Raw genomic sequence first — 14,817 nt, forward strand, 5'->3', positions numbered from 1 at the left:
AATGGCAGCTTGTCACACTGTTTTCCTTTCCCAAGGAGAGAAACGTTTTAAGTACGTGTTCGAAGTTTTACAACGGCCCAAGTTTTCCACTAGGCTGTACCCCAATTATATCTCTCAATAGTCTCAAAAGTATAAATTTGTCAAAAATAAATTATAAACCTGTAACTTTTCATAATTCGGTACACGCTGGAAAGACGACCATAGGAGGCTAAGAGAAAAAGGAGTACTTATTCCATTGTTGACAACTTAATGAATGTTCTGCAATTTCTCTCATTGATTTTTGGTCCTTCCCCCCACCTCCCAACCCATACTTTTAAAAAAATCTCATAAGGTTTAAAATGAGAAAAGTCTCACTTCTTTTCAAAAAGGTCACTACTACTGTTTCCACATTCGTTAAGGAGCTGGTGCTAATTCTAAATAGATAGATGTAAATACAAAAAAAGATGAAATTTTCAAATCCTCAGATATTAATAAGTTTCCTGTTGATTCTTTTGCATCAAAAATGGAATGGACATTTACATGTTAATAAATGTATGTTTTACAGTGTTAGCTTACATATGTTTGCTGAGAAGCAGACCCACTGAGTTCAACAAGACTTATACCACAAATCAGGCCCGTAGTCAGGATTTCGATTCGGGGGTGGGGACTGAGTTTTTTTCAGGGGGGGTTTCGGGGGGGGGGCTGAGTCTGAGTGAAAGAGGGTCTACCCTAGCAAACCTTTTGTATCATTACCCCAATACCCCCATGCATATGGGATATAATGAGTATGGTGATCAGATCTTGATATGAATAAACATAACAGTTTAAATAATGCACCATTAAGGCCTTTTCGCGAACCACCATGAGAATTTCGGGGGGGGGGGGGCTGAAGCCCCTCAACCCCCCCCCCCCCGCTACATGCCTGCCACAAATCCAACCAAACTCAACTTATTTCGGAGCAGACAGGTGTAAGATAACACTGCCCACTCCACAAATTAAAATCATTAAAACTTACAAAAAGATAATTTATAAGGTATAAACATACACTCATAACAGAATGTGTATGTATACACACACACAGTAGAGTCTCGGTTATCCAACCTTCACTCATCCAACGTTCTGTATTATCCAACTCAGTCTGCTTCCTGCGCAGATCCACAGCTGTTTCAATACATTGCAATGTTTGGGTGCTAAATTCATCAATACAGTAATTACTACATAATGTTACTGTGTACTGAAATGCTTTTTCTGTCGATTTGTTGTAAAACATGAAGTTTTTGTGCTTAATTTGTAAAATCATAATGTAATTTGAGGTTTAATAGGCTTTTCCTTAATCCCTCCTTATTATCCAACATTTTCGCTTATCCAACATTCTGCTGGCCCGTTTATGTTGAATAACTGAGACTCTACTGTACAAATATATTTAAATAGCATTTAAAAGACCTTTGCCATTTAAACCAGTAAATACTTCTTCTATATGCATATTTATTTTTTTCTCTAAAAACAACGTTAATGTATTTTTCAAAATATTTTTCTTACTCTTTTATGTTAACATTATTAAATGAGTAAGTTAATTCTTCCATTCCAAAGGGAAGAAGGCTGCTTTATCATTCTCTATTATCTAGGGACCTCAGCATTGGCTTTTTCATAGTGCCTCTTTTCTAATTTTCCTTGAGCTACATAAATGAAACTGACAGATCACTGCTCAGATAGCAGCCACATTCCTCCCCCAAAATGTTGCCTTTTTGCTATTCAAGAGTATCCGAATACCAACAAATGCTAAATGAAGTCTGACATGTACCCCTAAGAAACAAACTTGTAAGTTGCAGCTTCAAAGGAAACCTTGAATAAATAGGACACATGGTGTACACCCAGGCTAACATCCAACATATGCTTTAGCTTCCTGATGCTGAGACAGAGCAAGAATAGCCCCTGGTAAAGTTTGTGATTTGCTATGGCTGGTACATCCAACATTTATATGTACAGTTTTCCCCTGTATAAATAAACTTAAAATTCAATTAAGAAGGCTAGAGTAACAATACACGATAGAAAAGGAAAAGCCTGGGAGGTCACTCATCTGATAAATAATTAACAAATTAGAGCACATTAGAGTGGTAGAGGAGAGAAATTAGAGTGGTAGAGGAAGCAAATCAGAGTGATAATGGAAAAACAGACTATGTATGAGAAGTCAATTGGCATAGGAGTACAGTTGTTTGTGCATGTGTGTATAGATACAGATGTATGCACAAGGTCAGTAACACTTTCTAAAAGGTAGACAGACTTAAGAATAAATTGTTTAAATGTATGATTCAAATGGTGAAATAAATAATTTAATATTGTAATGAGTTAGAACAGAGAAAGAGGTAGGTGCAAGTTATGGGACAAATCATTATATTCTAGAGTGGACAGGAAGAAAAAAGGTGGTTGATCATCATCATTGCCACCACTACCATCACCATAATCATCATTAGAGCAGACTCAAAGCTGCTCTAAAAAGTTAAAACAGATAATGACTTATCACCATATAGCAATGGAAAGTCTGGGGCCCTGTCTACACTGCCAGATTAGTGTGGCTCTTGCATTAGCCTGGGCATCCAAACGGTACACCCAGGCTAATTCGGTGTAACCTGGGGTAAGACTTTTACTCTGGCTTGGTGTGGGGAGGGGGAAAATGCAAAGATTTAGATCTTCCATGAAAACCTGAATCTTTGCAGGTGCTGAGGCAGTGGAGACCGCCATTTGAGATCACCATGTGTGATATCAGTTGGTGTCCTCTCAGCCATCCTGCACTCCCTGGGCTCAGAATCTGCATTTTTAATGCTGTTTTGAGACACATTTTGTGTACAAATGAACTGAGACTAAAGTCATCAATGTTTAACCCCAACCTTATGGAAAGATTAGTCTGGAGTGTCATTTGTGACAATAAGAATGGCCACTGGGTGGCACCATGAGAAGGAAGGAGGCCAAGAGAAAAAAATATCCCTAAGGGCACTTCCAGACAGGACTCAAATCCACACTGAAGCGGGTTTAAATAAAGCTCTTCGATGCTGGTTTTGAGTCTCCATTCCCCAGAAAAATCGGGCTTCACGGGGGGGGGGGGGGGGGGCCGGGAGCTACATGCCATTCCAAAGTCCCCCAATTTCACTCTAAAATTTAAGTAAAACATACCTGGCCACCATAATTTTCCTCCTCACACCTCCTGGCAAGAGGAAATTATGTCTGAGGAGATGAGAGAGGTGAGGAGGAAAGTCAAGGTGGCCAAGGTGGCCAGGTACCTTTTACTTAACTTTTAGGGCAAAATTGGGGGCTTGGGGAGAGGGGGTGGGTGCTATTCCGCACCTTTGGGTACTAGGAGTCCAAAAGGTGTGAAATGGCAATGGAGACGCACTCCCGGGTAGTCCCGAGACTACCTGGAAGTGAGTCTCCACAGGCTCAATACCCCATTAGAACCAGGTCTTTCAGGATGGCCTGGATCTAATGGGGTGTCAAATTAATTTGGAACAAATCAGGGAAACCTTAATTTGTTCCAAATTAATTTGTTTTTACTGGAGGCGTAGTCTGGATGCCTTTGGTAAAGAACGAGACAAGTCCCAGATTCTGAACCTACCCGGTTGGGCCCTAAGTCCACTCTACAAGTGACCATATAAGAAAAAAGATGCTACTTTATAAGGCTAGATACCTATCAATAACTTTGAAATACCACACTTTAGTTGAAATAGTATAGTTGTGCATACTGAATTCTAGTAAAATGACCGTAGCACTCACAAAATGTGTACACTATGAGCACAAGTTTTCTGGCACAGTATATTAATGAGTAAATGGAGCTGTCCAATTCCGACAGCCTTCATTATTTTTAACTTAAAGTATTTTCCACTACCTTTTCAGAAAAAGGATCATTGGACATGGCTAATATCAAACATTTTTTTCAATAAAAGAATTTTTTAAAATAGCATAGAGAATTTTGGCATGTTTCAACTGTAAACTACACCCGTAACAGGCTGGAACAGTTTGATATATCTCCACATTTCATCCTTTAATGAAATTTTTGGAGTAGAATGCTAGAGTCAAATGATCAGAAGCGATGCATAATACATGTAGCTCAAAGGAATGCGATCAATTCTAACATTCAGTCATTAGGTTACAGTTAACAGCCACCCTTCTGCAGAAAGCCAGGAATCCAGAAAAGGAATGTATGATTTAGGAAGCCAAGAATGAGTAATAGGATGGAGTATTCCTCCCTCTCACTTCCTCATGTACTGGATTCAATACTTTAATCCAAAACATTACCTACCTGTGCCAAAATTTCACACCTAGGCCGAAAGGCTCCTTCAAACAACAAGGAGGGAAATAAGAGCTAGAGTTGCATGTCACCCAAACACAGATGGTACTTCAGGCCAAGATGGAGTAAGACAGCAACCTAATTGACCGCAAAGACTAATGGCCATGATGTGGAACAGGAATCCTACAGCACTACTGAGTCATTCCTTCCAAAAAGGAATGGACCCACCATAACATCATGCCTCCCAGTCACAATCTGGAGACATCCAGAAAGACTTCATGGTCAATGGTATGAAAAACTTCTGAGAGGTCCACAAAAACCAGGCAGGGATAGATTGCCCCCATGCTCCAACTTCCCTGGTAGGTCATTCACCAGGGAAACCTATCTTTGTGCCCTCAAAGCAAGCCAGCAAACTATTTTTGAGGTTGTTTTAGCCATTATAAGATATATTTTTGAGTTCTTTTACTTGAAACTCTATCTTTTGAACATGAAATCTTTTTTGTGCAAAGAATCTTCTCTTGTCGCTGACCCATGGCCTCTCACTCACTGTTGGAGAGTACATTTACATGACCAAGCAGGTACATCCTGAACCGTCTCATGCGTCAGCTTTTCTACTTAAGTGGCATTAGACAACTGGTAGGAGAGGTGGGGGTCATCTTAACTCCAATTTGTTCTAACAGAGACACAAAGGAGAAGGTGGTCAATTAGAGACCTCACATTTTTCTCATTTAAAACTCCAATGGCCACTCCACAATTTTACAATACATACTTTGGACTACTCCACTCAGATCAATTTAGCACAGAGAAGCACAGTTTGGCATGATTTGCATTTCAGTACACAGACTGTACAACTGTTTCACTGTGCTGCCAAATCACAGCTCACTCCCACATTTAATGTGTGCCATTAGAAAGCTTCTCAAAGGTGCTGGCAATGAAGCACCATATCTGTGGAGAATGGGATTTGGGTACATAGTGAAGCATCAGGTAGCCTTGATGCTTAAATGTGTGTGAAGCTTCTTCTTCTTTTTTTTTTTAAGGAACACTTGGGGAGACATCCTGCTAGTACAAAGCTGGCTTTCTGGCTACATGAGGGTTTTTCAAATCTGCACATTAATACACTCTTACCCCAACAGGAAAAGAAACTGTATGGCTCCCATATATTATCCAGTGTTGGAGAGGGGAAAGAAGATAATACAAAAGCATTTTATGTCTCTAACATAAAGACAAGAAATTCATAGGAAAGACTGGCCTTTAGTATGCAGGCATGGCAGGGAGCTCTAAGAAAGTAGTTAAATGGGCATCCTACTGTGCAACTAGTTGCATTCCAACATCTCAAACTGAATTTCTTGGCTTCTTGCCATTTCTTAACACATTTTGGTCGGCTGCTTTCCCCAATACTTTTTTAAAATGTATGTAGGTTCACCTCCAATTCAACATGCATGTAACATTTCATTTTGTGCCCAAAAATGCAGATGGGATGCTCTCAAAGACTCATCCAAGTTTAGTTAAGCTACTGAAGAGTTCTGTACTTGAGAAACTTACTGGTGGCGAACCACAATTCCTTAATCAAAATTATTTGGCTGATACATTTACCAGAACAGCTGTCAAGTCGGCTATGGATTTTAGCAAATGGAAATATAATCATGGGTCAGTGAGGTAGAGGACAGCACAGAAAGTACATATTTATTTGGCAAACAGTTCAGACACCACCAATATGTCTTCTTTCCATTAGAATTACAGGGCTAGTTGACTAGACCCACCTATATTCATGCACCAAACACAGTTATTGAATATTTGATTACTGGACTCTGAACATTGAACTGGCTCCTCTACAGAGTATCGTACTTGAACTGACATTTGATGACATGGAAGTCTGGATTCTCAAGATAAGATCTGTAATTGTGCTTACATGTTGCAGACAATGAGTTATGACTGTATAATATGTTAATATTCCATAGAATCACAGATTTTTAGAAAGGTGAAAACAATTCCTTCTGAACCCAACACACTACTCTGTTGACAGTACAGGATCACCAGTCATGCATTAATCAAATTAGGAAACTGTACACTAGTTTCACATAGCTGAAACATAACACAAGCAGCCTATAACTGATGAAAAAACCTCAAGCCTCATAGGTCCCTTCTACACTGCCATATAATATAGATTATCAAATCTGATAATCTACATTATCTGTTTTGAACTTTATTATATCAGTCTACACTGCCCTATAATCCAGTTCAAAGCAGATAATCTGGATTTTATATGACAGTGTAGAAGGGGCCACAGTCATAATTTCAGCAGAAGTGGATCAGGAGTGAGAGGGGAGGCAAGAACCAAGGTAGCACCTTCACTCTGTTTGCATTCAAAGCACATGTTTCAAACAAGACTAGAAACAAAAGCATCATTTGCAATGAAAACACCCAGGCTCCTTGTACACTGCCAGGTTATCTGCTTTGAACTGGATTATATGAAAATGTAAAGTCCAATGATCCAGTTCAAAGCAGATAATGTGGATTATCTGATTTGACAATCTGGATTATATGGCGGTGTAGAAGGGGCCACAGAGAACAACTCAACAGACACTTTATATATAGTCCAGTCACCTATTAACCACTGTTCAGGTAATGATTAGCCATTAATCAGTGAGAGTAAGGTGTAGTGTACTGGACAACTAGAAGAGGACAGAGAAAATGGGGCAGAAGGTTATGGATAAAGATACGATGGACGAGCATTTCAAACTTGCATTATATATAGAAAGCAATGTGGAAAACTGCTTGAATTTTAAATGTATGTAGTAGGGATACAACTTACCATCATAATAGACAATGGCACCGACAAGTCTGTCCTTCTGCAGCATAGGAAACAGTTCCAGAGCTTTTGATTTGCTAAGCACATAGCTACTTTTCAGGCACTGGCTTCCCGCTACAAGGTCATAGAGTTTAATTCCCACCCAATAATATGGCAGCTGCCACCATCTGTAAAAGATAAAGATACAGAAAATGAATTAATAATGAAATGTTTACATGCAACCCCACAATTGCCATGAATATTATCCTTTCCAAAGGGACACAAACCTAGAAGCCCATTACTGGAGTGTCAAAAGAACATGAATGTGTTTTGATGTTTGGGAAATCCCCCTTCTTATTTCTGCTCTTCAACAAAGCTCAATGAATGACTATTTCAGACCAGGATGCTTTGTACTAATCCATAGACTTGTGCACAGATCTGTTTTCAAAAAGGATCTTCGGCTGGTTTGGACACCTAAATATTTTGGCTTCCTGGATCAAAAACAGATTTCTGTCCTGCCAAATTTGGAAGCTTCCTGAAAAATGGAATGGGGTCCCCACCAAAATCCGGGATACCGAAATTGATCTAGGTTGCCCAAATTGCCTAACCCTACTAACCCATCTTACAATGGTGCCATGGCACTGAAAAGGGACTAGTCTGTTGCAAAATTGATCTTTATGTCCTTTATGAGCCTTTATGATGGTTATATATCTTCAATTACTAAAAATGTGATGGAAGAATAAACATTTTAAATACACACGATCAAAATGGAGGATAATATGCAATTGCGGTTCTGCTGATTTAACAGTGGGCTTCAGTAATACCAGAAGAAGGATGAAAGAACTTCCAATGTAACCCCAAAAGCACAGAGTGGCACAGAGTGCAAGGCAGGTGCAAGTCTCTTTGGCCACTTCTATTTTCTGTTTAAAATCCAAATTATCTACTTTGAACTGGATTATCTGGCAATGTAGGCACAGAAAATCCAGTTCACAATACATAACATTTTTTAAAAAATCTAACCAGTGATCTTCCTTCTCCACTACAGCCCCCACTTCAGCACTCAACCCTCTCCCCCCCCCCCCCCCAAAAGAAACAAAACCCTGAATCAGCTCTGGTGTACTAATAGGCAGCAGGGTTTCTGGGAGCAGAGAAAGAAAGGAGGTTTTATGCCTATGAAAGCTGAGCACCCCTCAACCAGAATACCTAAACAGAAAATATTCCAAAATCTACATGGATTTTAATACTTTTGCTTTCTAATAGATCAATGTACAAAAACTGTGTTTCATGCACAAGATTATTAAGAATATTATATAAAATTACTTCCAGCATTTAAGATGTACATCAAACTTAAATTAATATCATGTTTAGTTTTAAGTCTCAGCTCCAAGATATCTCATTACATTTATACATACTGTATATGCAAATGCAGGTATTCCAAAATCAAGAAAAATCTAAAATTCAAAACTTTTCTAATCCTGAGCATTTTAGATAAGGGATGCTCAACCTGTAGAAGTCTTAGACCTATATAACTCAGGATGCATATAAACTGTAGAATTAATGAAGTTTGACACCATTTTAATTGTTATGGCTCAATGCTATGAAATCATGAAAGTTGTAATATTACACTCTGCCAAAGAGTTCATCACCAAACTACGAATTCCAGGATTACATAGAATGGCAGTTAAAATGCAGTCAAACTGCAATACTTCTACTCTTTGTTGTGCTAGGGAGACGGGAAAACAGCCTTAGAAGTTAACAAAGAAAACACAATCACAGAGAGATTTTTTTAAATAAAAAAAAACCAATCTCATGTTTGCACTAAATTGGGTAGTCGCAAGTTATTCATATAAAAATTTGCTCAGTCTGTTCAAAGTGAAACCTGATTCACAAATACTTCCCATGTTGTTGCAGTGAAATTCTCTTTTCACAACTGGCTTTGGATATGAAACACAACCACAAATTGTAGCTCAACATCTTTTACATTGCACAATTGCATATATAAAGCCTTATATCAGCTGTGAACTTGCTGGCTATTTAACCAAAGCACTAACCTGACTACACAGACTAGTAGATCTCAGCCTGTAGGTCCCCAAGTGTTTTGGCCTACAACTCCCAGAAATCCCAGTCAGTTTACCAGCTGTTAAGATTTTTGAGAGTTGAAGGCCAAAACATCTGGGGAGCCATAGGTTGAGAACCACTGACATAGATAGACAGACAGACCTATTTATATATGTTACTGAGAAGCAAAGAAGGAAGACAACATCCAAAAATGCATATAACCTGTCTGCACTTTCATACAATTTTGAAATTGCTTACATCTTGAAATTAAACATCACCTTTAAAAATAAGCACACATTTACTTAGATGTTTTGTTGCCACTTGTGTACAGTATCCATGGAGGAAGCCACTGTCAACTCTGAAGCTCATTTCTAAATCGAAACTTCATCTGAAGCATTTCAATGCTGCAGTAGTCTTGGTTTGTGCCACTATAATCCATCTGTGGTGTTTACAGGGCCACATGATTCTGTCTGCATCTATTGTAACAGACTAACAGGGGTACATTTCTGGAATTTGTGTTCAAGGAGTTGACACTTCACACTTCCACCAGGAAATGACAACCTTTTCACCACCACAAAATCAACAATAAAACCTGTGAAAAACGCAGTTAGACAGCAACATGTGACATAAATTCCTAGTGACAAAGGTTTTCAAATGTAATACTCCTATGTGCAGGTAATATACAACAAACTTTGGATGACTTACTTGTAAACGGGAAGCATAATCGGCAGAGGAGAAGATAGATGAGGTGCAATTTCAAGCAAGTTGGCACGTTCATGGAGAGCTTCTTTCACCATTCTGTACTACAAAACAATACATAATCCATTTTCAGCATACCTCTGTACAAGGCTACTCAGCTCGACACAATTTCTTCAAAAACACTTTTCTACAAAATTGGGATTTCGCAGAAAGGTCTTTGCAGAATATGGAAAAAATTCCTTGAACAAAACAAATCACCTTTTTATCATATTGTAATAATATTACAGAGCCTATGAACTATGTATGAACTAGATGTTTACAATATTAATTCAGGGCCCATCCAGACAGGGCCAATATCCCAGGCCCTCTCGCACTTTTACTGGAGGCATCCAAACAATGCCTCCATTAAAAGAGGATTAATTTGAGACAAAGAAGTAAAACCCTGCTTTATCTTGAATTAATTTAATAGCCCATTGAAAGGACCGGGTCTAATGGGCTATGGACCCTGTGGGGACAGGCCCATGGGTAGTCCTGGGAATACACTGGGACCTGTCCATAGACCCATCTCACACCTTCTGGACTCCTGGAGCCCAGAGGTTAGATGCACCCCAACTCCTTCCCTAAACCCCCTAAAAACACTTAAAAGTTAAAAAGAAACTTATTAGGAGTCGGTAGACCTGTCTTCCTGCCTGATGGAACATATCAATGGCGCACAAGAAGATGGGTGGGGGATCACTCCTGGCTCTCCCTGTCTTTTCACATGTCATTGGTATGTTCCATCAGGCAGTTAAACAAGTCTAATGGCTCCAGGTAAGTTTCCTTTTAATTTTAAGGGTTTATTTGTGAAGGGGGTTCGATAAACAGATGCCATCCTGAAAATATCCAGGATGGCATGTGGACAGCCAACAAGTAAAGCCCATTTTTTCTCCCTTAAACTTGCTTCAGAGCAGGTTTCTTCATCCTGCTCCGAAACAGGTTTAATGTATGTGTGGAACCAGCCTAAGACAAATTGATTAGTACTTTTCTTGCAAATAAAAAAAATAGCATATCAAAGCTGTAGACTGAAGTGAGAAATATTGATATTTATTTTACCATATTTATTTACTAGTATCTATCCTTTTTTACAATTTCCCAATTTGGGGTAACCCATTAAGGGTATAACTTTTGATATCTACTACAATAATATTCTGACTTATAATCAAATGAAATACAATCTATGTGTAAACATTACAAAATATTCAAAACTGTAAATCTTGATGTCTTCAACATATATCATTCCATTATCTTAACCAATAAGTAATCTGAAGGCCCTTTCAGACAGGCCCAAAATGGGACCCATCTCAGTTTTAACTGAGGTGTCCAAATGACATCTCAGGTAAAACAAAATTGATTCAGAGAAAACTGGGATTTCCCAGTTTGCTCCGGATTTATGAAACACCTGGAAAGACTAGAACCTTATGATAAGGTCCAGATCTTTCCATGTGAGGGCCCTGTGGGATTGACTCAATTTCCATAGTGAACCCCATTCTTTGGGCTCAAAGAGCTTGAAGGAGCAGGATGACACCTATCCCCTCCCCTCACAGCCCCCCATTCCCCCCCCCCAAAATTGAGAGTTCTCCTGGCAAACAAAAATGATGTGTTCCTCCTCCCCCCTCCTCCCCCCTCCGGAAGGGCCTACACTACCAGCAGGCCCCTCGGGTAATTTGGAGGACGGGGGGGGGGGGGGCTTGATGTCCAGAGATTGATCTGGGAGGACATACAGCCACCACCCAAAAGGGAAAGCCTGGGGTTTGGGTTGGTAGTGGGGACTAAATCCTGAGAGGAACTGGAAATTAAAATCCCAGTTCCTCCCAGGATTTAGCTATATCTGAAAGGGCCCTAAGGTTTCTTTATTACTGATTTTCTCCCTTCATTTTTACAGCATACTTCAATTAAGAAACTGAAGCATCCCACTTAACTGTTCTGTCATCTTCTGCCAAAATTACACAAGAGCTGTTCCAACTACCAGTTCAATGCAGCTAGAAATATTCTTCATCATGGAATGATGCTCTCTTTGTTTCATTTATCATCTCAATGATAAATGCTAGCTACAACATGCAGTGATCTCAACACAACGCGTTTTTGTTGTTTTATCTTGTCTTGATCAATGATGAAAGGAAAGTAAGAAATCATCATCTTCATCATCAACAACAAGCCACATGGACAGCTACAGGGACCAGCCTAGCTAAAGCCCTCAACACATAGAAGATTGCAAGGTTCAGGAGTGCTGCCTATCATTGGCTTCTTCACTAATAAATTTATTGTGGACAGAACCAGACACAACTTTTTGTATTCCCTTTCAGTGCTAACAAAGTTTTTATTTATTTATTTATCTATCTATCTATTTATTCATGGCATTTATATGCTGCCCTTCTCACTCTAAAGGGGACTCAGAGCAGCTTACAAGTTATATGTAGTTACAGTATATTATATTAATAGCATAGCACAAAAAGTTACAGTAATAGAGTTAGATTCTTAAAAACTGCAAAATAAAGAAGTTTTAGAACTTTCTTTGGGACCACAGAAACTCTCTGCCTCTGCAAATTGCATCTGATCAACATATTTGGATAGAATAAAATGTATGGCCCTACAAGGACTGATCAGTGTCTCTTAATGACTGTCACTATTGCTGATTTTTAAAAAGATCCAGCCTTCAGAAACTTAGCCTGATAGAAAAAAATACAGTGTGGTCCTGATATCTGTGGGACTTCTCTCCAGTTGCTTCTTCACTGGGTATTTGGTAGGCATTTCAGCACAGCTCTATGGAATCCTTGAGGCAGAAGTCCTTCATTTCAATAGGGTCTGCTATTATCTGTGGTCCAGGAATGCACCCCCATGGATACTGGGGCCCTGCTGTATTCTCATTCTGCCAACAGATCAATGGATATTAAGATATCCATTTTGACTAAACTATGAAATCCAGGTTCAGTTGAATGGGAAACAGAATTTTATGTACATAATTTAAAATGTGGGTTGCTAGTAATGTTGCATTTTAAAAGGATGCTTCAAATTTTTCCTCAGCCCCCCCCCCCCCCACACACACACAGCTCATTTCTCTCCACTTGTCTCCATATTCTACTTATCATGATGTTATAAGCTCTATGAAAAGCAGCAACATTTTTTTAAATGTATACCATGTGCCATTTGGGAGTGCTAGGGAAATTGTAAGATTTAAAATTTATCACAATTCATATATCAACTACCCTTTTGTCTTTCTCATTGCATTATACTCAATATCTACAGTGAGCCAATGACAAATGTATTCAAAGTTCAGAGTATAATAAAAACCATGAATGGGAGAACAAATTTAATTATATCAGGAAAGAGCTCAAGCCTTTTTTTGGCTTCATAGTTACTCTCACAGAACAATTACCTGGTCAAAATCCAACTTCATGATGGCCTTCTGAAGATATCTCACTCCTCCGTGGATCAGCTTAGTGCTTCTGCTGCTGGTCCCTGATGAGAAATCATCTCTTTCTACAAGGGCTGTTTTTAGGCCTGTGTAACCAGAAAACTAAATTAACTTCTTAAATTACACAATTTGTACATAATTCATTAAAGATCTTTCTCTAGGGTAGAGACAATTGCAAGAAACATTGCTGTGAACATCGATGAATTTGTATTTTAAGTACACAGTGCCATCTCTTTTGCAAGCAGCTTCTTCGGGGAAATCTCTTCTTTTTTAATATGATAAATGAAAATGGCCACAAATGGGAAAAAGGAGTATAAGAATATATAAGCAACAACCACAAGAGTTGAAAAATGTATGAAATTTACCTAGATTTCTATAAATAACCAAATCATATGGGTTTCCCTCTGATATTTCAGGAAAAAAATAAAACATAAGGAGAAGGCAAGAAACTTAGAAATCTGGCCCACTTAAAGGGATGCACTTCTGAATAGATATATAACAAAATCCTACTATTCCCTATACCACTATTTCTCAAACTGTGGGTCCTGACTAAAATGAGGTCCCCTTAGCTCAATGTCGGTGTCCTGGAAAATTTGGCAACATCAATTTTTCTGATTGTTACCTAGTGGTTGTTTTAGAAATTTACATAAATCTATTGTGAAGTGTTTACATTGGTTTCAAGACAGAACCAATCATGTCTGTTTACATGGCCATTCCAGGAACACAGGATGGCATTTTCTGTTCCCCTCCTATTCTTGTTGTAGTGGTGATCACTGGGTATAAAATGGCTGGTGGTCAGGACTCCTTCCCATCTCTGCAGCAGCGAAGGACATATGTAAGGATTCCCTCCTGCCTCCTCAGTGGCCAGGGAGCTGGTGGTAAGAGCCACAAAACCCCTCTGGATTGGTCCTAGGATAAAGTGTTCATAGATAATCACCCTATATCATTCCAGCGATAGATCTGTTTCAGTTGGTCAAAACAGAAGAACATCAATTCCCACGTAGCTCCTCCCATGGCAAAGTGGTATTGGTTCTCAAAAAAAAGCTGCAAAACCTTTCTGAGTAGATATTCAAGTCATGTGGAGGGCTGTAGAATGGGGGAAAGGGCAAGATTCCACTGCACAAGGTGTTAACTATTACCACAACTCTGAATTAAAACATCATGTTCACTATCATATCATCATTTGTCTTAATTTTCATTTTTTTTAGCATTGGAAGGGCTGAGTGAGTCTTCAGATTGAAAAGTGATTTTTAAGATAAAAGCTTCAAATAAAATAATAAAAATGAGTTTAATCACCTGTCAACTCAAGCTTTAACAGATAAACTGATGGGGGCATTTTAAAATCAAAGGGGAAACAGATTTAGGGCCACACTGTTTTGCTGCTGTCCCTTGTTTTACTGCAAAAGGGAGAGGAAAAGGGAAAGCAAAGGGAATACAGATGACAAATAAAAGATGGCCTTTCCATTCAACAATGAGTGATCATTAACTTAATAAAATTAAGTTAACAAAAGCTATTTTAGTGTTCCTTCAATATATCAAAAAGACATCTATTTCAACATTTCA

General features: G+C 38.8%; 1 protein-coding gene across 2 annotated transcripts in view; it reads right to left on the reverse strand.

Annotated features, from left to right (window-relative positions):
- Positions 1-14,817, reverse strand: part of GPD2 (glycerol-3-phosphate dehydrogenase 2) — an 89,349-nt gene that overhangs the window by 40,545 nt on the left and 33,987 nt on the right. For both annotated transcript variants that reach the window (XM_060777186.2, XM_060777194.2), the window contains exons 4-6: positions 13,216-13,340; positions 9,810-9,907; positions 7,071-7,234 (exon numbers count right to left, since the gene is read on the reverse strand). In XM_060777186.2, the coding sequence (XP_060633169.2) occupies positions 7,071-7,234; positions 9,810-9,907; positions 13,216-13,340 (387 nt within the window). The remainder of the gene's footprint in view (positions 1-7,070; positions 7,235-9,809; positions 9,908-13,215; positions 13,341-14,817) is intronic.

This window comes from Anolis sagrei, chromosome 1 (assembly GCF_037176765.1).
Source record: "Anolis sagrei isolate rAnoSag1 chromosome 1, rAnoSag1.mat, whole genome shotgun sequence".
In the NCBI taxonomy this organism is placed as follows: Eukaryota; Metazoa; Chordata; class Lepidosauria; order Squamata; family Dactyloidae; genus Anolis; species Anolis sagrei.